The sequence below is a fragment of the Eumetopias jubatus genome, unplaced genomic scaffold (genome assembly GCF_037043125.1).
Source record: "Eumetopias jubatus isolate StellerSeaLion01/CBP00866 unplaced genomic scaffold, mEumJub1_p1.0 scaffold_7, whole genome shotgun sequence".
NCBI classification, from domain to species: Eukaryota; Metazoa; Chordata; class Mammalia; order Carnivora; family Otariidae; genus Eumetopias; species Eumetopias jubatus.
Genome location: NW_028274813.1, coordinates 90,185,111 through 90,207,528, shown reverse-complemented (window position 1 = coordinate 90,207,528; position 22,418 = coordinate 90,185,111). Strand labels below are relative to the sequence as shown.

General features: G+C 36.1%; 1 protein-coding gene across 1 annotated transcript in view; it reads left to right on the top strand.

The window, feature by feature from the left end:
• The window catches only part of CEP152 (centrosomal protein 152), a 94,296-nt gene extending 72,108 nt beyond the window's left edge, over window positions 1–22,188 (top strand). The window contains 9 exon segments of the mRNA XM_088024781.1: window positions 279–929; window positions 4,134–4,275; window positions 8,144–8,311; window positions 11,495–11,591; window positions 12,381–12,484; window positions 14,741–14,897; window positions 15,147–15,250; window positions 20,846–21,686; window positions 21,688–22,188. Coding sequence (XP_087880907.1) covers window positions 279–929; window positions 4,134–4,275; window positions 8,144–8,311; window positions 11,495–11,591; window positions 12,381–12,484; window positions 14,741–14,897; window positions 15,147–15,250; window positions 20,846–21,686; window positions 21,688–21,904 — 2,481 coding nt within the window. The 3' untranslated portion in view covers window positions 21,905–22,188.
• The last annotated feature ends 230 nt before the right edge of the window (window positions 22,189–22,418 follow it).

Sequence of the window (22,418 nt, the reverse complement as noted above, 5' to 3'; positions counted from 1 at the left end):
GGGTCATGATCTCAGGGTCCTGGGATAAAGCCCCATGTTGGGCTCTCTGCTCAGCAGGGAGTCTGCTTCTCCCTCTCCATCTGTCCCTCCCCCTGCTCATTTTTTCTCTCTCAAATAAATAAATGAAGTCTTTAAAAAAAATTAAGGAAAGGATCTTTGAGTATAGTATGAATATATTGTAGGACCAGTGTCTTATCCCAAATAGTTACTTTAGTTTAATTTTTTAATTAATGAGGAGATCATAAAGAATTTTAAATATACATTGTTATGTCTTTTAGATATCATTTGCTATATCTGAAGCTAAAGAGAAATGGAAAAGCGAGCTTGAAAATATGAAGAAAAATGGAATACCTGAAAAAGAATTGGAAGAGAAGATTTATTCTCTTCAGAGAGAGCTTGAGTTAAAGAACGAGGAAGTCCCTGTGGTTGTCAGGGCTGAGCTGGCGAAGGCCCGGAGTGAATGGAACAAAGAAAAGCAAGAAGAAATCCACAGAATTCAAGAACAAAATGAGCAAGATTACCGGCAATTTTTAGATGATCATCGAAATAAAATTAATGAGGTGCTTGCGGCAGCTAAAGAAGACTTTGTGAAACAAAAAACTGAACTACTTCTTCAGAAGGAGACAGAATTGCAAACATGTCTAGACCAGAGTCGTAGAGAATGGGCTACGCAGGAAGCCAGGCGGATCCAACTGGAAATCTATCAGTATGAGGAAGATATCCTCACTGTACTTGAATTTCTCTTGAAGGACACCCAAAAGGAACATGTCAATGGTTCAGAGAACAAGCAGCTCTTGGAACTCGTGTCATCTTGTTCTTCAAAATGGGTGTCTGCCCAATATTTTGAAAAACTAAAGGCCTGCATACAGAAAGCTTTTCAAGAGACCCTCTCCCTAGCTATAGAAAATGCCAACTCCGAGTGGGAAAAGGTATGTTCCTGATAAGTGAAACGCACTATTAATAAACATCAAAGATGATTGTAGAAGTCGCATATGGTCTTTTTTCCTTTCTTCATTTTACAGTTTAAGAGACGTAAAACTTGAGTTTTTACCAGTGGCTTAACAACTTTTTGTAGTGAATCCAAAGGATTTCATTTCTTTTTGCCAAAAAAACTTTGCTTCTTCATGGTGCCACAAATATGAGGCAGAGCTTTTAGGCTCTAGACCTCTTTTTCCTAAAAAATATACGCTGTTCTTTGTAAGGGCCTGAGCTTTGAGAAACTGAATAACTCTCATTCCTATTTTTGTTTTTTGGGCATGACCACTTCAAGAAATATGCATCGTATTAAACTAGGGTTTCTTAAGAGCTTCTAAAGAGTTTGGAAGCCTGTTTCTTGCCCTCAAGGAATTTATGTCACAAAGGCAAAAAATACCAACCAAGTACAAAAAATATTGTTGTAGAACAAGCAAATAGAAGTATGGCTCACTCAAACAAAACTCTGAAGCCCAGTTTTGTTGGTCTACTATATCTGTGCACGTAGAATGAGTTAACAGTATTCTTTTAGTTGTCTGCGTAGTCTCTGACATCAGCTTTTAGTTTTGGTGGAAGATTGAAGAAATGAGATATGCGTGAAAAATCCAGAATGATATGTAGGCATTGTGATCAGCCAATTTCAACATTTGGAATTAGAGGTAGAAAAGAAAATGCCAATATTATAAGGTTTGAGAAGAGACGTAAGAGTTAAGTTTCATTAAGATATCATGATTAATGATTTTCAAGGCCAGGGTTGAACATTTGGTATTAATACTTATTGGAAATTTACGAGCTGGTAAAAAAGTCTGAGTTCCAGTCCCACACTTGAGGATGACTAGTCTGTTACCTGTGTAGTCATGTATTATAATTGCTTATCTGAAAAAGAAAGTACAAATCTCTCACCTAATTCCTTGGGTTTTGTAGGATATGAATGACACAGCTTGGCCTTTCTGCCTCCTGCGTTTGAGATAGTACAGAATTTTAGATCCAAAAGTTACCTGAAAGATCAGTCCACCCCATCCCAGTTCACCCCAGTTGATACTATTATTACGATTTCACAAAGATGTGAAAGCAACCAGTTAAGAGTTGTTTTTAATGTAAAAATAACTGGGCAAGATCACTTCCCATGAATAATGCTTGTAATACTTAATTGAAAATTTTTGGAAAAAATAATTAAGAATTATTTATAGTGAGTTTTAAGCGTGAGCAGTGATGGGAAAATCATGTTACATGCTTTCACGTTTACTTTCCTGAAAAGGCAATCTCTACTACAAAAATCAGGAAAATGTAACACCTTTCTTCTATTAATATATACTCAATCCTGGGGTCTCTGTGTAGGGTTTCTGATTGTGCTAGCAGTGTTGAGATCATCTGGATGACTTAATGTAGCTCACATGTCTGTGGAGACAGAATCACATAATTTGGCTAAGAACTTAGACTTTTGTGGCTTTTGTTGGGTGGGATCAGATTCTATTCCTGAGAAAAGGGTGGCTTTGAAATGCCTACGAAAGAATACTTGATCTTCTGCTCTTTGAGCAATCCCAGCTCAGGACCTTGAGGTAAAGCAATGATTGTAACCAGTGATTATAAGTTTGCAATATAGGTGCCCTAAATATGAAGAACTAGGAATTATAATTGATTAAATTTGTCCTTTTTAGAGCTGTTTAGGAAAATTAAAACAGGAAAAAAATGATCAGTATACATAAAACAAGTCCTCATTAAAATAACTTAGATCAAAAATTTTTAAAAATGGACAGGATGCAATCAATTAAAAATGTAGTTTCCATAAAAATGAATGCCTTATTGGAATACATTAATACAACAGGTCATGATGGAAAAAAGAAAACAAAAATATCAATGGGAGCAGAATTTTCAAACAAATTTAAGGATGCATGTTCTGTCTTTTCTTACCACCAAAGTCAAGTTAAAATGAAGACAAGAAGGTTGTTGCTCCTTCTTTTCTTGTCATCTTGGCTTTTCTCCAGTTTTGAGTAGAAACTGGAAACATTGGCTACCTTAGAGTTCAACTTTTATTACTCCCTTTGGCCTCAGCCTCATATCCCCTTGATTGCCTGGAGTTTCCATTTTCTCTGTAACTGCTGACTTCTGCTTCTGATGCACATTGTAAGTAGGTTTTCCAATAGCCAGTTAAGAGTTTCTTATAATCAAAATCAAGGCTTCTAGAATCAAGCTGATATGTGGGTTTTAAGTAATTAAACAAGGCAACTTTTTCAAGATCACCTGTTCAGTTCCTTTGGGATTTGGTAGTTGTCTAGAATCTGAAAACACAGGCGCCTGGGTGGCTCAGTCAGCTGAGCATCTGCCTTCAGCTCTGGTTGAGATCCCAGGGTTCTGGGATCAAGTCCCGCATCAGTCTCCCTGCTCCATGGGGAGCCTGCTTCTCTCTCTCCTCCCTGCTCGTGCTCTCTCTCTCACTATCTCTGTCTGTCTCTCTCTGAAATGAGTAATTTAAAAAAATTTTAAAAAAAAGAATCTGAAAACACTACCTAAAAAGGATGCCTCACCATTAATGAATTTAGTAGCTGTATTGCTGGAACAGGGACTAGAACACCGAAAGTGTTCAATAAATATCAGTGAAGAAATAGTCTTGTGCAAGATGTTTAGGTTAGCTTCAGTTTCTCTCTCTAACTTTGGAATTCAACTGAACTTCCTTATAAAATGACAGTATACATGAAAGTATTTAGAAATGTAACATACTGTATAAATGTAATTTTAAATTTGTGGAAGACAAAAGTTTGATAGTTATAGTTTCTGAGTTTGACCTCTGCTGCAGTAAAAATGTTCTGGATTTTCAAGAACAATTGTGATTTCACATAGTATGTCCTGTGATTTGACCACATAAGCCATTAAAATATCTTAAATTCATATATATGTGTGCAAACTGTATCTCTTATCTGTCTCATAGTTGGCCCACCAGACCTCTGTCAGATAATGTTCTAATTCGAAAATTACGGTCATTGTAGACTAGTTCATAGTAATGACAGTATTCATGTAACACCCTAAGAAAAATACTGGTGATGGTTTAAGCAAGATTTTTTTCAGGCAGTGTTTTCTTTTTATGTTTTTAATATGAGCATTTTAAATGGAGAATTGTGTAAAGATTTTTACATGGCATTAACTATGCAGATACTCTCTTTCAGAGAAATATGGCCAAGATCTCTAGGGATCCAGCCACAGAGGTCACTGGCAGAGGAGACCCTGGAGTCCTGGCAGTCCATCCTGCACCCACTTTTGGATGCTGTGCTCAGGCCTTGGCCTTGCAAAAAACAGAAGCAGAAGCTGGTAATGGGATTTTATTCCTACTGGTCTTTGTTACATCCGTACTCACAGTTGCAGAGGGTTGCTTTGAGGATAAAAGGAAGTCAAAGATGTGTGACGCTTTTATGAGTGAACAAGTGGGTAATATTACTCCTACCTAATCTGTGTCTTCTCCCTAGATTTCATTTTGCATTTAGGAGACGTGGATACTTTAGACCCTCTTAATTCTATCCTTTCAGGGTCTTCCCTCCATTCATAAGTAGTTCTTATTATAAGGAGAATAATGAGAATTTTAATAGAACAGTCATGTTTTTATTCCCTGACTTTATTGAGAAATCACGGGTTTCACATAAAAGAATTGCCAAATAACTGGGACCTTTTTGTTCATGTTATTGAAGCTTATTTCAGCCATTTTTTAATGGAAATCTTTCTGATGAGGTGTTTTCAGATTTGTGAGTTTCTTGAGGACAGGAGCAGTGTTTTATCTCTTCCTCTCCAATACATGGCAGAGTGTGAATGGCACATAGTTTGTGTTCTTTGAATATTTGGTAAATTAATAGCTTAATGTTCCCATAATGACTTACAGTTGTTATTATGAAAAAGAATTATTGTATTATACTGAAGCCCCTTGACGTATTCAGAGCTCACTGAAGAATATTGACTGGGCTTCTACTGCCTAGTCATTGAGAATTCTGAACAAAGAACTGACATATCCTTTATTAGCTCCAAACCTTTTTAAGATACTGATCTCTCACAGTCTGCTCCTTCCCTCCACATACAAACACATACCCAGTCTTTCTGTTTCTTCTCTGCTGTATCTGTTGCAACCTGGAAGAGAACTTTGAATTGCCAGAACTCAGATGTACTAGGTTAATAACCTTAGTTTCCACAATTTCTAATTTAGTAAATAATATTACCAGAATTTTAGAGAATCTCTGCCTTTCCTAAGAAGTCAGTTGACTATTTTCCTGATCATCCATAAGGCCCTTTTTTCCTCACTTCTAGATTCTAGGTGGTTGAGAAGCTCTTACTGTTCATTAGGTGTATAGGAATACTACCTTAATTTGTATTTTGTTAATTATTTTTCACTGTCATTGTATATTAGTTGTTTTTATTTGGAATAACCAGAGATTTTTTTTTTTTAATTTATGAAATGGGTAGCAACAAGTTTTAGATATTATTTGGCTTTGGGAAGTCCTATCAATATGAAAGGAATTTGTTTTTACTTAAGACAAATCAGGCTACAAAAGGATTTTTCTTTCTTCAGTCTTTTTTCCCTAAAAATAAACACATTAACCAATTCATTAGGAAGGATTAAATAATCCAAAATATATATTAAGTGCTGTAGTCCTTTATACTATTACCACCAGAGAGTACCATTGTTAACTATTTGATTATAGTCTCCTAATATCTTACCATTGTTTAAAGTAAGTTAAATGATTATGAGATACTTGATACATGCAAAGACAATATGTGATGTACATGTAAGTTATGAAGCCTACCACCCAGGAGCCCACTCTTTGACTTAAGAACTAGAACGTCACCAGTACTGTTGAAGACCTCTGTGTGTTTGACCACAGTCCCATCCCTATAACTTCCTTACAATCCAAGGTAACAAATATTCTGATTTTTAAAAATTATTCTCTTGCTTTTCTTTATGTTTTGACCAAATATGGGTATCCTGAAAAAGCTGTTGTTTTGTCTCCTAACATTATAAAAATGTAGTGTAATATTTATTGTAGTCTTTGTAACTTGTTTTTTTCCACTGATCCTTGTCTGTGTTAATGCATGTAACTCTGATTGCTGTGTAGTATTCCATTCTATGAATATGCTATAATTTATTCTCTTGTCAATGGACATTTGCCTGGTTTCTAGTTTTACAACAGTGTCTTAAATGAAAAATATAAATACCATGTATGATACTAGTGTGGTGTTTCATTAATTCTTTGATGCTCATGGACATAAAATGGTGCCATTCAGAGGAAACTGAAGTCAGGAAAGAGCTGAGAATAATTCTGAACCAATGATTTTACATCAAATTTTTGGGTACTGGCTTTTGAGCCTGTGCCAATTTGTGTCCCCACTTTATTTTATTAATTAATAGTGATCACCTTTTTTTGTATCATTTTTGATATTATTTAAATTTTACAAATTCCATGTATTACTAACAGCAATAGCTGTTATTTATTGTATGCTGTTCTCTGCCATACTGTGCCACATATATTTTATACCTTTGTACCTCCTGATAGTTTTAAATATTTTTTTCATTTGGAGACAATTTCAAACTTACAGAAAAGTTACAAAAGTAAAAATAGTTGCTAGTAACACCCATCTGTCCTTTAACTAGATACATTTGTTGATAATGCTGTATACAGTTTTACCCTCTTCTGTGTGTATGTGTATGTGAACATTTCATTTTCTTTCCTGAACCATTTGAGGATGTTATATACATTGTGCCCTTTTACCCCTATATACTTCAGTGTGTATTTTCAAAACATAGGAATTTTTTCTTTTATAACCTTAGTGTAGTAAATTAAACATTTGATGAAAATACTCTGTCAACCTGTTTGTATTCTAATTTTGTCAACTGACCCAATAATGTCTTTCATCATTTTTCCCCCCACGGTACAGGAATCTGTCCAGGCTCAGGTATTACCTTTAGATGTCATGTGTCTTTAGTCTCCTTTAGTGTAGAATATTTCCATAGCCTCTTTTTGACTTTTATGACATTGACATTTTTGAAAGACTTACTCTCCCCTCTCCCCACCACGCCACCCCACCTCCAGCTTTCGGTAGAACTTTCCTCATTTTCAGTTTGTCTGGTGTTTCTTCATAATTAGATTCAGGTTGCGTTTCCTTGGCTGGAACGCTGCATAGGTGATGTCTTATCACATGTGGAAGCGCAGTATCCATTTGTCTTTTATTGGTGAAGTTCATTTGAGCACCTGGTCACAGTGTTGTCCATTTTCTTCAATGGTTTCCTCCCACCTCACAACTAATAAGCAGTCTGTGGGGAGACACTTCTAAGACCATGAATATGTCCTTCTCATTAAACATTTCCCTTATATTTAGCAATCATTGATGATGTTTGTCTGATTCAGTCTTTACCATGGTGGTTGCAAAATTATAATTTTTCTAGCTCTAGGCTTCCCTCTACTTTTACCAGTTGACACTTGGCATGTTGTTATAATCATGAATCCTCCTGTTAGTTTGTGTACTCATTTGTTTGTCTATCTTTTTTTTTATTTATCAATCTGTCCATCAATCCATCTACCTATTTACCTATCAACTTAACCTACTTACCCATCTATCCATCCATTCCATTATGGGTAGGATTATTGGTATGGCTCATGAACTCCTCTTTTTTTTTAACATTTTATAATTCATTAGTAAACTTAGTGTTCAAATTGCCTCATATTCAGCTACTGGAGCCCTTTCAAACTGGCTCCTTTGTCCTTGTGATGTTCCTGTATTTTTCAGGAATTTCTTTCCAGCATTCATCTCGTAAACACCCTGTCCCAGTACTGGAGTTAGCCATTTCTTGAAGATCCTTTGTTCCTTTTAGTGGGGAATGGTATTTAATACTAAGAGCTGAACATCATGTTTCATAGCAATTTTTAAAATAGATGGTATTATTTAATTTTACATAGTAAAAAACTAAGTCTCAGGTTATATAATATACTCTGAGCCACACTGCCAATAAATAGTATAAAGAATATTTAAACTCCGATCTCTCTCTCTCTTAAGCATCACGTTCTTTTCAGTTGCACTGTTGACTTTCTTCAATCATGTCACGTGGTTTCCTTCGTTCCTTCATTCCTGCATTCCTTCCTTTCTTTTTTAGTTTGAGTCTAAATTGATATAAAGGTTTGCTATCATTTAATTTTTGCAGATAAGAAAAAGATCCTTGAAATTAAAGATTCATGCTGTGGACACTGCTTCCAAGAACTTGAAAAGGCAAAGCAGGAATGTCAAGATCTGAAAAGAAAACTGGAGAAATGCTGTAGGCATCTTCAGCATTTAGAAAGAAAGCACAAAGCTGTAGTGGAAAAAATTGGAGGTTAGCATTTAAAGTAGCACTACTACCGGTATAAATCTCTTTGATCCTTGAAATGTTCAAATGTGACATTTTAGTTAATGTAGGCACCGATTCTCTTTGAGGATTAATGTAAACTAATTTGGACCTTATTTTTACTGACCAAATTATTATTCCTGAACTACAAAGAGGAAAATTGGAGCTCTGATTAAAAGGTCACATTCCTTTCTTCCTTTTTAGATTGAATAGATAGTGAGTGCCCAATATGTGTCAGGCAGCATTCTAGGCACTAGGGACACAGCAGTGAAGACATCAGACAGAATTCCAGTTCTGCTCTAGATGTACAAGACTCTGTTTCCTTTCTCCCAAGAAGCTTATCATCAAGTGAAGAGACCTAAAAACAGATTAATAAATAGTTGCAGCACTGAGTGCTCCTGGCAGTATGCTCGTGTTCACTTGGCAGAAAGGATGTGAGTGAACTCTTCCTCCTATTTGAGTTAAGGAGGGCTTGACTAAGCCTTGAAAGATGAAGGTATTTGCCAAAGAGGACAGCATTCTAGGCAGAGGGGAAAGCTGTGCACGAAGACATATGGGCCTGGTCTGGCATCCTTCCAATCCATTCTTCACTGTACTGTCAGGGAGATTATCTGGAAGGGATAGCTTCTGCTATCTTCTCTTGCCCTTCTGCACCAGGGAGGATACTGGGTTTCTGAGGCTGTTCCCCCTTACCTTTTACTAGTCACCTATTTCCTGTGCTCTCTACTGTGTGCATTTGAAATACTCAGATTGCTGAGGTGGTCAGGAATTGTACTGGACCTTGCATACAGTTTTGTCACTCTGCCCTACACCTTATCCTTTCATTCTCATTTGTCCTAACTCTTCCTCACCTTTAGGGTTCAATTGAGAAAGATGCCTTATCTGCAGATCCCTCCTTGATTTTCCCATCTGGGTTATTCAGGCCAGTTCTGTGTGGCCCCATAGCACTCTTGGTTCCTACTCTTTTACCATTCTGTATTTAAGTTTTTGGTTACTTGCCTGATACACTTTCCAACCTATACATTCCCTGAGAATGAGGAATATGTTGTATCTTGTTCATCATTGTAGTCATGATGCCCTTTTTTGACCGAATGAAGGGTTGACTGCAAGCGTCCCAAATAATTGTGTGATCCAGAAAAAACAGACAGATAGGTTCACTTTTTTTCTACATTTTAACTGGATTGCTTGCCTGGACAGCAGTCACCTCCTGGCTCTTTCTGCTTCCAGTATTGTCCCTCCGAGCCATTCCCCATCAGGCAGCTCCAGTGACCTTTTAAAAAAGCAAATTGGATCATGACACTCTCTTGTTTAAAGTCCTGTGGCTTAGCCCTCAGTAGGAAATGCAGACACTTTCTCTAACATTCATCTAAGAAGCCTTTCATGATGCAGCATCTGCCAGCCCCTTAGCCTTGTCTTGCCCCAGCCCTTTTATTCTCTCATAGGGCCAGAGCATGGATTTCATTGTCTCTTTTCTCTTGTCTGTTTTCATCTCCGTTTACCAAAATGTCTGTCTTCCCATCCTGATCACATTGCCTGGCTAACTCCTACTCCTCCCTCGCCCGGTGCATTGCTTCCGTAGGGAGGCTTTCCTAACCACCCCAGACTTGGTTAGCTTCCTCTGTTAGACATTACCTGCAGCTCCAGTGATTTTTCTAACATTTATCATATCATCCTTGTAATTAATTTTTGTGTGCATTGTCCATTGGAGTGTAGCCTTGATGATGACAAGGATCAAGTCCTGACCGAGCACTTAGTGCACAGTACCTGGCAACATAGCACACTCGGTAAATAATGTTGACTAAGAGGAGCCACCTGCTTCACTCCCACCTATACTGCTTACCAAGTCTGTTAGAGATAGATAATCATTATTCTAAGGCAAGACAGGATTTTAAGAATTTTGAGACAAAAATTTGAACAACTGTAATTCCCATGGTGATGGCTTAAGCTATTTGTAGCTCTTGAAAAATTTGATGGAAATCAAGAATATTTGTTTTACATAATAAAATGACAATGGCAGCTAGATAAGATTATTATTTATAAATAATATTTAACACCATACATTGTGATCATAGTTATTCTGCATAGCGCTTTTTGAGGCTATCTTCTGTAATTCATAGACTTAGAAATAATCCAGGAAGTTGGTACTTAGCTCAAAACAACGGGCTGATAAAAGGGGTCAGGGTCAGAATTAAGTCATTTGATAGTTTGATTTCAGTGTTTGTCTTAACATACATCTCTTAGTTGATAATGTTTTTGCTATTATGGTTGCTTTTTTGTTAAATTCCGTTTTCTACTGTGCTGGTAGCATTTGTTAAAAAGTGGTGGAGTAAGAGTGAGTGATTTAAAAATATACAGGTTATATCTAGGAGGAATAGAGTGGCTCATTACTCAACTTACAGGGTGTGTTGAGAGGGTGGTATGGTAGGAAACATGGTGTGTCCTGTTCATAATTATTAAACACTGGTATTGCCAGACTTTGTATCTGGTGCTATGCATTTATGATTTTATTTCTATTATCTTAAAGGTAAGTAATACTATCTCCATTTAACATATGAAAAAACTCAGGTTCAGAAAGCATAAGTAATTTGCCTAAGCTCATTTAACTGGTAAAGAAGCAGAGCTAGGATTTAAACCCATGTCTCTCTCTCTGAAATTCGTGCTTTGTCCTCCATTCCATATGGACGCCACTGGTCTCCTCATCCTCTTTTTAGAAGTTCAAAGAATTGAAAATCTTACATTAATTGTGAAAGTGGTACCTACTTAATCTTAATTTTCTTTTTATTTTGTATAGCAGTGCTTGTTCAATGATCGTATATATGAGCATAGACTGTACCAGGATCCAGGAGGGACATGAAAATAGAAGACCCAGGATGTTTCAACAGAGCTTCAGTCTAGCTGGGAAAAAATAGATGCATGTGAAACAGTTGGAAGCCTATTCCAGGGCAGTTTGTAACCCAAAGCAAGATGTGGGTGTAATACAGTTTTTAAGTGCTGAGAAACCAGAACAGGGAGTGGTCAGATTAAGACTCATCAGGAAATGAATGACACAGGGAGCAATTGCCATTTGCACAATCTCCTCTACAAACATTTGCACTGGGAATTTCGGGGAGAGGAAGACTGAGGGGGAAACAAAATATTAATTGACCAATATACCATTAATTTTTTTTTTAGAAGAGAATACTAAAGTTGTTGAAGAATTAATAGAAGAAAACAATGACATGAAGAGTAAATTGGAAGAACTGAGAACACTTTGTAAAACACCACCGAGGTAGACTTTTACTATTTTATTTTTATTTTTAAATTTATCTTTATTTCTTTTTTTGAGAGAGAAAGAGAGAACAAGTGTGAGTGGGGCAGGGCATGGGGGGGCAGAGGGGGAGGGAAAGAGAGAATCTCAAGCAGGCTCCACACCCAGCATAGAGCCCCACTCAGGGCTTGATGTCACAACCCCAAGATCATGACCTGAGCCGAAAAGCAAGAGTTTGGTTGCTTAACCAATGGAGCGACCCAGGTGCCCCAATTTTTACTATTTTAAAGAAATTGTTTAAGTATTTTTTTTATTTTGTAATATCAGTTATAGCAATAATATTCATACCAAGAGTATAAAACTTGTTACATAGCAAGAAGTATAAAAAAAGAAAATCTTACAAAACCCTATTCCTAGTAGATACCCTCTGTTAACCTCTTATTTTATATCATTTAAGCCCCTTTATACTCACATGTGCATGTTTTAAAAACTGAGATTATCGTGTAAGCTATTTTGTAAGCTTTTATTAATATAATGTTATAAAATAAACATTTCCATATGTCATTAGCTATTCTCCTATAATGTGCCTTTCAGTAGCTGCATATAGTTTCATCGTGTGGATTTATCATGATTTATTTAAGTAACCATAACATTTGTTTCTATTTTTCTTCTTTTTTAAAAAACTATATAGTAAAGATCCTGATATATGATTTTTTTTTAGCACATCTCAGTTGGATGTTATTGGAATATATAGATAGCTAGATATTTTTACTTAACAATCTCTGTTTCCAATATTTGGTTCATTTTTAGGTCATTGTCAGAAGGGGCCATTGAAAATGCTTGCCTCCTATGCAATGGGAGGGCCTTGGAAGAACTTCGTGGACAGTACATTAAAGCTGTAAAAAAAATTAAGCGTAAGTCCCTGAGGAGAGTCCCAGGATTTTAAGGTGGCTTGAGCCTTTTTTATTACTAGCACTAGTAATTTGGGGGACTTTTTCAAACTACCTGTTCTGAGATCTTATCTGATTTTTAGAAAAAATAGTGGCCCCTTTTCTAAATTATGCAGCAATGGATTTTTTTGCCCAGTATCTTTTGGAAGTGACATGGGGGTAGAGTTATTTTATATTGTTAATTATCCTGTTACTTTTTTGGACACTAATGTTAAACTAAAAATTTCATAATCTTAAAACTTAACTAAATAACTTAAATAACTAAAAAAAATGTCATGTGAGTTTTAAATTAGCAAGTATTACTTTCTACCATAAGCTTTTATTTAATTTATTTTTAAAGATTTTAAAGATTTTAGAGAGAGAGTGAGCACAAGCAGGGGGAGTGGCAGGCAGAGGGAGAAGCAGGCTCCCCACTGAGAAAGGAGCCCGATGTGGCACTCGATCCCAGGACCCTGGGATCATGCCCTGAGCAGAAGGCAGCTACTTAACCGACTGAGCCACCCAGGCATCCCTCTACCATAAGCTTTTAAAAACCATAGAAAATAGATCTAGCTAGGCATTATTCTGTTCTTTCTCATTATTTCGATAATGGATTAAGTCATACATGTAAATTTGTTTATCAGGTCCTTTGCAGTAAGAGGCATAACTTTGCAGAGCATTTCTCTGGTTTATGTTTTCTCAAACTATCTCCTGTTTTTTTAATTACAATATTGCTTAGATTGTATGTATGTCCCAGAACAATAACCAGTGTTGATACAGAAGAAATATATGTTTACCTCTTAAAATTGCTTTTATTTTTAACAAAATGAGTGGGAAAAGGTCTTAAGTTCCAGATGTATTTGTTAGATCATCATAATCCTGTGTAGTGTTTTGAAAAGCCCAGTCGGTATCAATAAAGACAATTTACTTTTCAGTTGTTGCTGGTGCCAACAGGGCCCATATTACTACAAAACAAACAAAGCAACTTTTTGTTAACAATCACATCAGTTGGAAGTGAAATTTTAAGCATTTTTTCATACTCATATGCTAACTTCTATGTATGTGTTTTAACATTTTAGACATTGGTTGGAGGTTTTGTGTTGACACGTATTCCAATTTAATTTATCCCACTTCAAATAATGAGAAATAGTCTTTCAGTTAGTATTTTTTGCATAGAGCATCTAATTTTCAGGAAGAGCTTACTGATATTAAGGGAGATTCCTGTATGAATTGAATCTTTAATATAACAGAGTAGTGATATTCTAGAGGTAGGATGTAGCCCTAGATTTAGTAAAAAAAAATGTTGACCTTAAGTAACGGTAGTCTCAATCCAATCATGTTGAATCAAAGATAAAAAGAAAACTTGAAAGCAGTGAACTATTTTTTATTGACTGATTCATTGATTTAAAGATTTTATTTATTTTTTTGTCAGAGAGAGAGAGAGAGAGAGTGCACAAGCAGGGGGAGCAGCAGGCAGAGGGAGAAGCGGGCTCCCTTCCAAGCCGGGAGCCTGATGCTGGACTCAATCCCAGGACCCTGGGATCATGACCTGAGCTGAAGGCAGCCACCTAACTGACTGAGCCACCCAGGCGTCCCTGTGAACTAGTTTTAAATGTATATTTCAGAAGGCAACATAGGTCTCATCCTTCTCCCTGGCATTTTGTACATATCTCTCATGGATTATAGTATTATATTTACTTGGGTACACATACGTGCTGCTGAAAGAATGGAATAAATAATGAAACATGGATTTTCAGAGCATGAGTAAATGGGAATATGAGTCTCTCTAGTTCATATTGCCTCCTTCTACCTTTCTGTGTCTGGTTCTTTCTTCCTTTCATCCTCACCCTTTAGGTATATTTTTTTCTCCTCTCTTACTCAGACAATACATAATCAAAATGTGTAAGTTTCTGTATCTCATATTTATTTTCTTGCCTCAGTGTTTTAGAATATGACAATGTTTTCCTAGGGAATATGCTGTTTCCTTAACATATGTGGCTATCATCATTCTAAAAGGACTTTTAGATTATTTCTCCTTTGAGTCTCCTAAAATAGTGATCTGAAACATTCCATTTTAATGATTGTGGAAAAGTACAATGTTTAAACTATACCTCTAGTCACTTCATCTCCCGGAAAATTGATCTGAAGTCTGCCTCCCTGTTTTTGAAAAACTGGTAGTAAGCATGCATTTTGTGGGAATTCCTTTCTCCCTAGCAACTCCCTCCCTCACCTCCCCACTAGGTGATATGCTTCGTTATATTCAGGAGAGTAAGGAAAGAGCTGCGGAAATGGTAAAAGCAGAGGTATTGCGAGAACGTCAAGAAACCGCCCGAAAGATGCGCAAATATTACTTGACTTGCCTCCAACAGATTTTGCAGGATAATGGAAAACAGGAAGGGTAAGTTCAATCTAAACAAACAGTGTGTCTTGAGACTACCAGGACAGCATGTTGTCATTTTCTAAACATTTTCCTTAACCACAAAATTAACTATTTCTACATGATCGGCCATTAGGGGTTAAGAGAGGCTTAGGTCTGTGCTACCCTAAATATTGGCAGAACTAATAGGAAAACAGAAATCCTGGGGCTAAGGAAACTCATTTTTTCCTTTAAACTATTATTAATTTAATATTCTGGAATTCCCCACAGGGCTGAGAAAAAGATTATGAATGCTGCTAGCAAACTTGCTACAATGGCAAAATTGCTGGAAACGCCGATTTCTAATAAGTCCCAGAGCAAAACTACACAGTCAGGTATGTCAAAATGAGTCACTTAAAGGGTTTTCTTCTCCCTTCCGTCTTAAATATTTAATATTTTTAGTATGAAGAAGAACAAGGAATATAAGTTAATTTATAAAGTTGTCTGTGTTTTACTTAAACTGGAAACTTACAAAAAAAGAGTGTAGAGTTTTCAGTTTGAATAGGCAGGCTAAGCATACCCATCAGCTTCCTATAGTTGCTTTCATTCCTAGAAATGACAGGATAGATTTTAAACAAATTAGTAAAAGGGAGGGAATAATAAAGATCAGAGCAGAAATAAATGAAATAGAGATTAAAAAAAAATAGTAGAAAAGGTCAACAAAAGCAAGCGTTGGCTTTTTAAAAAGATAAACAAAACTGATAAGCTTTTACCCAGACTCCTCAAGAAAAAAAGAGATAGGACTCAAATAAAATTAGAAATGAAAGAAAAGTAACAATTGACACCACAAAAATACAGAGGATTGTAAGAGACTGCTATGAAAAACTATATGCTAACAAATTGGACAACCTAGAAGAAAGGGATACATTTCTCAAAATACACAATCTTCTGAGACTGAATCAGGAAAAAAATAGAAAATCTGAACAGACCAATTACTAGAAATGAAATTGAATTAGTAATTACCAAGCTTCCAACAAACACAAGTCCAGAGCCAGATGTATTCACAGGTGAATGCTACCAAACACTTGACGGAGACTTAACACCTGTCCTCCTCAAGCTATTCCAAAAAATACAAGAGGAAGGAAAACTTCTAAATTCATTTCTATGAGGCCAGTACTACCCTGATACCAACCTAGAAGAAGATACTATAAAAAAAAAGAAAACTACAGGCCAAATCTCCGACAGATATAGATGCAAAAATCCTTGACAAAATATTAGCAAACTGAATTCAACAGTACATGAAGAGGATCATTCACGATGATCAAGTGGGATTTATTCCAGGCATGCAAGGATGGTTCATTATCCACAAATCAATCTACATGATACACCACATTAACAAAATTAAGACAACAAACCATATGATCATCACAATAGATGGAGAAAAAGCTTTTGATAAAATTCAACATCAGTTCATGATGTTTAGAGGGATTATACCTCAACATAGAGTCCATATATGAGAAACCCACAGCTGACATCATACTCAATGGGGAAAAACTGAAAGCTTTTCCTCTAAGATCAGGAACAAGAAAAAGATGTCTACTCTCACCACTTTTATTCAACATAGTACTAGAAGTCTTAGACACAGCAGGCAGACAAAAAGAATCCAGATTGGTAGGGAAGAAGCAAAACTCATTTTTTGCAGATGACATGATACTATACATAAAAGACCCTACAGACAACACCTAAAAATGACTAGAATTAATAAATGAATTCAGTAATGTTGCAGGATATAAAATTAATATACAGAAATCTGTTGTGTTTATATACACTAATAACAAAATAACAGAAAGAAATAAAATAATTCCATTTATAATTGCATCAAATAGAATGAAGTATCTAGGAATAAATTTAATGATGGAGGTGAAAGACCTATCCTCTGAAAACTTTAAGACATTGATGAAAGAAATTGAAAATGATGTAAACAAATGGGAAGATATAGCATGCTCATGGATTGGAAGAATTAATATTGTTAAAATGCCCCTATTACCCAAAGCAGTCTACAGATTCAGTGCAATCCCAATCAAAGTATTGATAGTACTTTTCACAAAAATAGAATAAATAACCCTAATATTTCTATGGAACCACTAAGACCCTGAATAGCAGAAGCAATCTTGAGAAAGAACAAAACTGGAGGTATCACAATTCCAGATTTCAAGCTATACGACAAAGTTCTAGTAATCAAACTGTGGTACTGGCACATAAATAGATACATAGATCAATGGAACAGGATAGAGAGTCCAGAAATAAACTCATGGTTGTATGATCAATTAATCTACAACAAAGGAGGCAAGAATATACAATGGGGAAAAGACAGTCTCTTTAATGATGGGAAAATCGCACAGCTACATGCAAAAGAATGAAACTGAATCACTTTCTTAAACCATACACAAAAATAAAATGTATTAAAGACCTAAATATTTGTAAGACTTCAAACCATTTAAAAAAAAGAAAAAAAACATAGGTACTAATGTCTTGTACATTGGCCTGAGCAGCTTTTTTCTAAGTATGTCTTCTCAGCCAAGGAAAACAAAAGCAAAAATAAACTATTGGGACTACAGCAAAATAAAAATTTCTGCACAGCGAAGGAAGCAATCAGCAAACCAAAAGGCAACCTCCTGAGTGGTAGAGCGTATTTGCAAATGATACATTTGATAAGGGGTTAATATCATACACACACACACACACACACACACACACACACACACACACACATAAAGAACTTCAGCTCAGCACCCACAGAACAAATAATCCAAAAATTAAAAAATGGGCAGAAAACGTGAACAGACATTTCTACAAGTAAGTCATAGATGACCAAGAGACATGTGAAAAGATGCTCAACATCAGTCATCATCAGGGAAATGCCAATCAAAAGTCCACTGAGATATCACCTCACACCTGTCAGAATGGCTAAAATAAAAAACACAAGAAACAGGGCGCCTGGGTGGCTCAGATGGTTAAGCGTCTGCCTTCAGCTCAGGCCATGATCCCAGGGTCCTGGGATCGAGTCCCACGTCGGGCTCCCTGCTCCTTGGGAGCCTGCTTCTCCCTCTGCCTCTCTCTCTCTCTGTCTCTCATTAATAAATAAATAAAATCTTTAAAAAAAAAAAACACAAGAAACAAATGTTGGTGAAGATGTGGAGAAAAAGGGACCCTCACTGTTGGTGGGAGTACAAACTGGTGCAGCCACTGTGGGAGGCACTATAAAGGTTCCTCAAAAAGTTAAAAATATAGCTACCTTACAATCTAGTAATTGCACTACTGGGTATTTACCCCCAAAATACAAAAACACTAATTTGAAGAGATATATGCACCCCTATGTTTATTGCAACATTATTTACAATAGCCAAGACATGGAAGCAACTTGACTGTCTAGATGAATGGACTAAGAAGATTTCGTACACAGACACACACACACATACACAGAAATATTACTCAGCCATAAAAAAAGAATGAAATCTTCCCATTTGTGACAACATGGATGGATCTAGAGAGTATTGTGCTAAGTGAAAAAGGTCAGACAAATACCATATGATTTCACTTATATGTGGAATCTAAAAAACAACACACAAAACAGAAATAGTCTCATAAATACAGAGAACAAATTGGTGGTTGCCAGAGGGGCGGGGGTGGGGCTGAGTGAAACTGGTGAAGAAGATTAAAAGGTACAAACTTCCAGTTATAAAATAGGCAAGTCACAGGGATGAAAAGTACAGCATGAGGAATATAGTCAATAGTATTTTAATAACTTATTTGGTGATAGATGGTAATTACACTATTGCGGTGAGCAGTGTATAGAACTAGAACTGTTGAATCAATATGTTGTATACCTGAAACTAATATAACATTGTATGGAAAGTGCACCTCAATTTTTAACAATGTATAAATAATTAAAAAATAAAAAGTTACAATTGATAGACCAGAAGCTGTGAGAAATCCCTGAAAGATTGCGGAGGGAAACAGTTCAAAACTGCCAGAAGATGACAGCTATAAGTGGGAGCAGTATTAAAATTGTTCCACATCTGAAGGCAGTATGTTGCAGGAGAAGTAGTAAGCCTAGGGGATACCAGTGAGGTAATTATAATTAGTTGATGTTCTCGAGCAACAGTAACCAGGTGGGGCCACCCTCTTTATTAATTCTTCTGCTTTCCCTTCCCCTACCCCCACCATTGGGCTGGAGTAAGAGCAACAGGATAAAAGAGTCTCAGAACAGGGCAAGGCTCTAGATGGCTAATCACGCCAAGGAGGAACTTAGAGCCCACATGCCCAAAGTACCAGCTATTGGGTTTTTCTACCCTTCAGCTTGTTCCTTTCACAACACTCTTAACTTTTTTAAACAAGCTGATACCATACTCAGAATATCTATGAGATAAGCATTCAACCAAGAATCACCAAATACCTATAGAAAGCCAGCACCACGATAAAAGACACCAAAATCAAAATAAGACAAGGCAAAAAAAAAATACAACTTATACCTATGGATACAAGTAATAGAACAAATGAAAGGACCTGAGAATGTTAGCAAAGTATAGTATTCTCAAAAGGATGTAAGAATATATTGTAGAGGAAACTAACAAATTTGCCTAAGAGGTTTACTATTTTCAAGGAAAGGATATAGTTACTGGTAACTCTAGCCATTGCTAGAAAAATACAAGTTTATGTATGTGTATTAAGATTTATGGCTAGCTAATAGAGAAATGGAATATATAACTCTCAAACTAGTAGGGGAAAATTTTTGTAAGAAAAGGTTTTCAATCTAACAGAATCACGAAAGAGGAAAAATACAATTAGAAAGCATGGGTCAATAGAAAATTATTGTAGGGTCAAACATCAGCAATCACACTAAACATGAATAGGTTAAACTCCCTTATTAAAAGACCATAATTTCCATTTTTTTAAAATCCAGACATATATTATTTCTATGAGAACATTCAAAAATTCAAAGTGAAGGAATTGAGAATAATATACTAAGCAATGCAGAATTGATATTAGATAAATTATAAAGTTAAATACAATATTAAGCAAATTATATTTGAAAGAGATTAAAGTGAAGTTGCTAATGGTAAAGAAGACTCCTAAGAACCTATAAATGGGTTCTTTCTCTTCATAATAAAATAGCTTTAGCATATATAAAGCAAAAGCTGATGGAAATATGTGAAAAAATCAATAAATTTCCAGTCACACGGGGGGATTTTGAACATATCTGTGGGGAAATGGGGCTTTTGAACGTCTAGAAAGCTTGAAGCAGAGATTGTTCAGGAATCCACAAGCTGATATTGGTAGACATTCTTTTAAAAACTCAAAGTTATTTGTGTAAATTTGGGAATGGTGATGTGAACCTTGGGGGTAAAAGACTTGGGGCAACTGTGCAAATGTCCCTAATAAAAGCAAACCCTTTTCATGATACAGGGACCAAGGTACACTACTCTGAGGTATGATTTCTCTGATTTAATGCTGTGTGGCTGCTTTACTTCTGATCAGATTCCGTGTCTTAGGTACATTAAATCAGAAACTCCGCTTTAGCTTTTACAGGGTGTGTGTTTGTGTGTGTGTGTGTGTGTGTGTGTGTGTGTGTGTGCACGCGCGCGCACTTATGTAGGCATTGGGCACTGGGGTTCTTTAACAAATTTTCTTCATCAGACGGAATTGGAAACGTTGCAGTTGGCTCTTGAAATGCAATATCTGTTGCAGAAAATTGTAGATCAGATGTATAACAATAATGTCAGATTTCAATAACATTGCTTAACCTTATTGAATGGATATATGTAAAATAATATTTTTAAATGTCCAGCCTTGATGTATTTTCTTTGAGAATGATTAAAATATATGCATTCTTTGGAAATACATGAAAACATAATTTTTTTCCCTCCTTTTTCAATGTTAATTTTCTCCTAATTTTGTTTTCCCCTAATTTTGTGTTCTCTTGTATATAGTAGTACTACCTCTGACTTCAGAGATGCTGACTGGAGTTGAAAAATCAAAAAGAAATGATGTGAACCAGAATACACCACGTCACACTGAAAGCAAATCAAACAGTATACAAACTATCCCCAGAAGTATGTGTGACCAAGTTCCTAAGAGAAGGGCTGCTTGTAACTTACGAAGACGGTTAGAGGACGCAGAGCATGGGGACACAAAGCACATGGGTTCCAAAGGGTCACACTCAGGCTTCCAGCTTGGGGATAACAATTATAAACACCCAGACCTGTCGCCAAAAAATGTTTCACCTGAGTTTGTGCCTTGTGAAGGTGAAAAAGGCTTTGGTTTGCGCAAGAAGAAAGACCTCAGTGATATTGGCTCTGAATCACTTCAGCATTCAGCCACATACCCCTTTCTTGGATCCTTTGGAAATAAACCCTCACCTAGATATACCCCTAGTCTTTCTGAATCTGGATCCACACATTTAACCTTTCGAGGTCCTAATGAAAGACTTGGTTTAAAAGTGTATAAGTGTAATCCATTAATGGAAAGTGAAAATGCTGCGTCTGAGAAAAGTCAAAGTTTGGGTGTTCGGGAAACTCCAGTAAAGGATGGAGGGGACCTGGATGACTCCATAGGCTGGCATTCCAACAGTGTCACTTTACCCTGCAACAGTCACGAAGTGTCATTTTTATACGGTAGACCACAAGAAACTCTGGATATACCAGCTGAAGCTGTTAATTTCAAACAGTTTTCAGCAGCCAGTTGTCTTTCAGATACAGAGAAAAATAAAATGATTTGTCAACCAATGAAATGTCAGAGTGGTCACACTTCAGACCTGTTGGAAGAAAGCCTTTCAGCCAGAGATCGGTATGACTCTTAGACACCCACCTCATCATAAGGCTGATATATTAAAGTCAGATTTCAAAAACCTGAGTACAGTACCATCATCTGTGTGTCGGCAGCCTTTGAGAAAATTAATTGCTCCTCTATCTAGCCAACAAGATAGTGGCTTTGATAGCCCATTTGTCAATCTAACTAACTGTTGTACAGTATTTAAGAAAAATCATTAATATATGGACAAGAAAGCTGGAAGAGGAGACTTCATATTGAAAAAATTGTGGACTCTCTATTTTGAGATGTTTTAATAACATCTATCATATGAGTAAAGTGTTCTCATAAAATTATTTGAGATATTAATGTTGCCTTAATCTTCCAAAGGCCTGATGGTGTATGTGTAATCTGCTTCTGTGTGGTGCTTTATATTTGGTTGCTAAACCATCTATTTTTATACTTCTAAATTAGCATTCTGTGCAGTGTTAAATTATTTAAATAAACTTGCATATTGCCTATTGAATTGTTATGAATTCTTTTGTAATTCATAATATAGAAATGTTATACTGATATGTTTGAAATTCATCCAGAATAAGATATAAATCTTGATGATTTGTATGTATGATCAGCCAAATTCAGTATTCACGTTTAATGAGGATGTAGATTTACTTCATGTACTTTTCCTGGAAATGTCTACTCAAAATTTTTATCCTTGCTCTCAATTAGTGGAAAAGAAGTATTTCAAGAATTGCC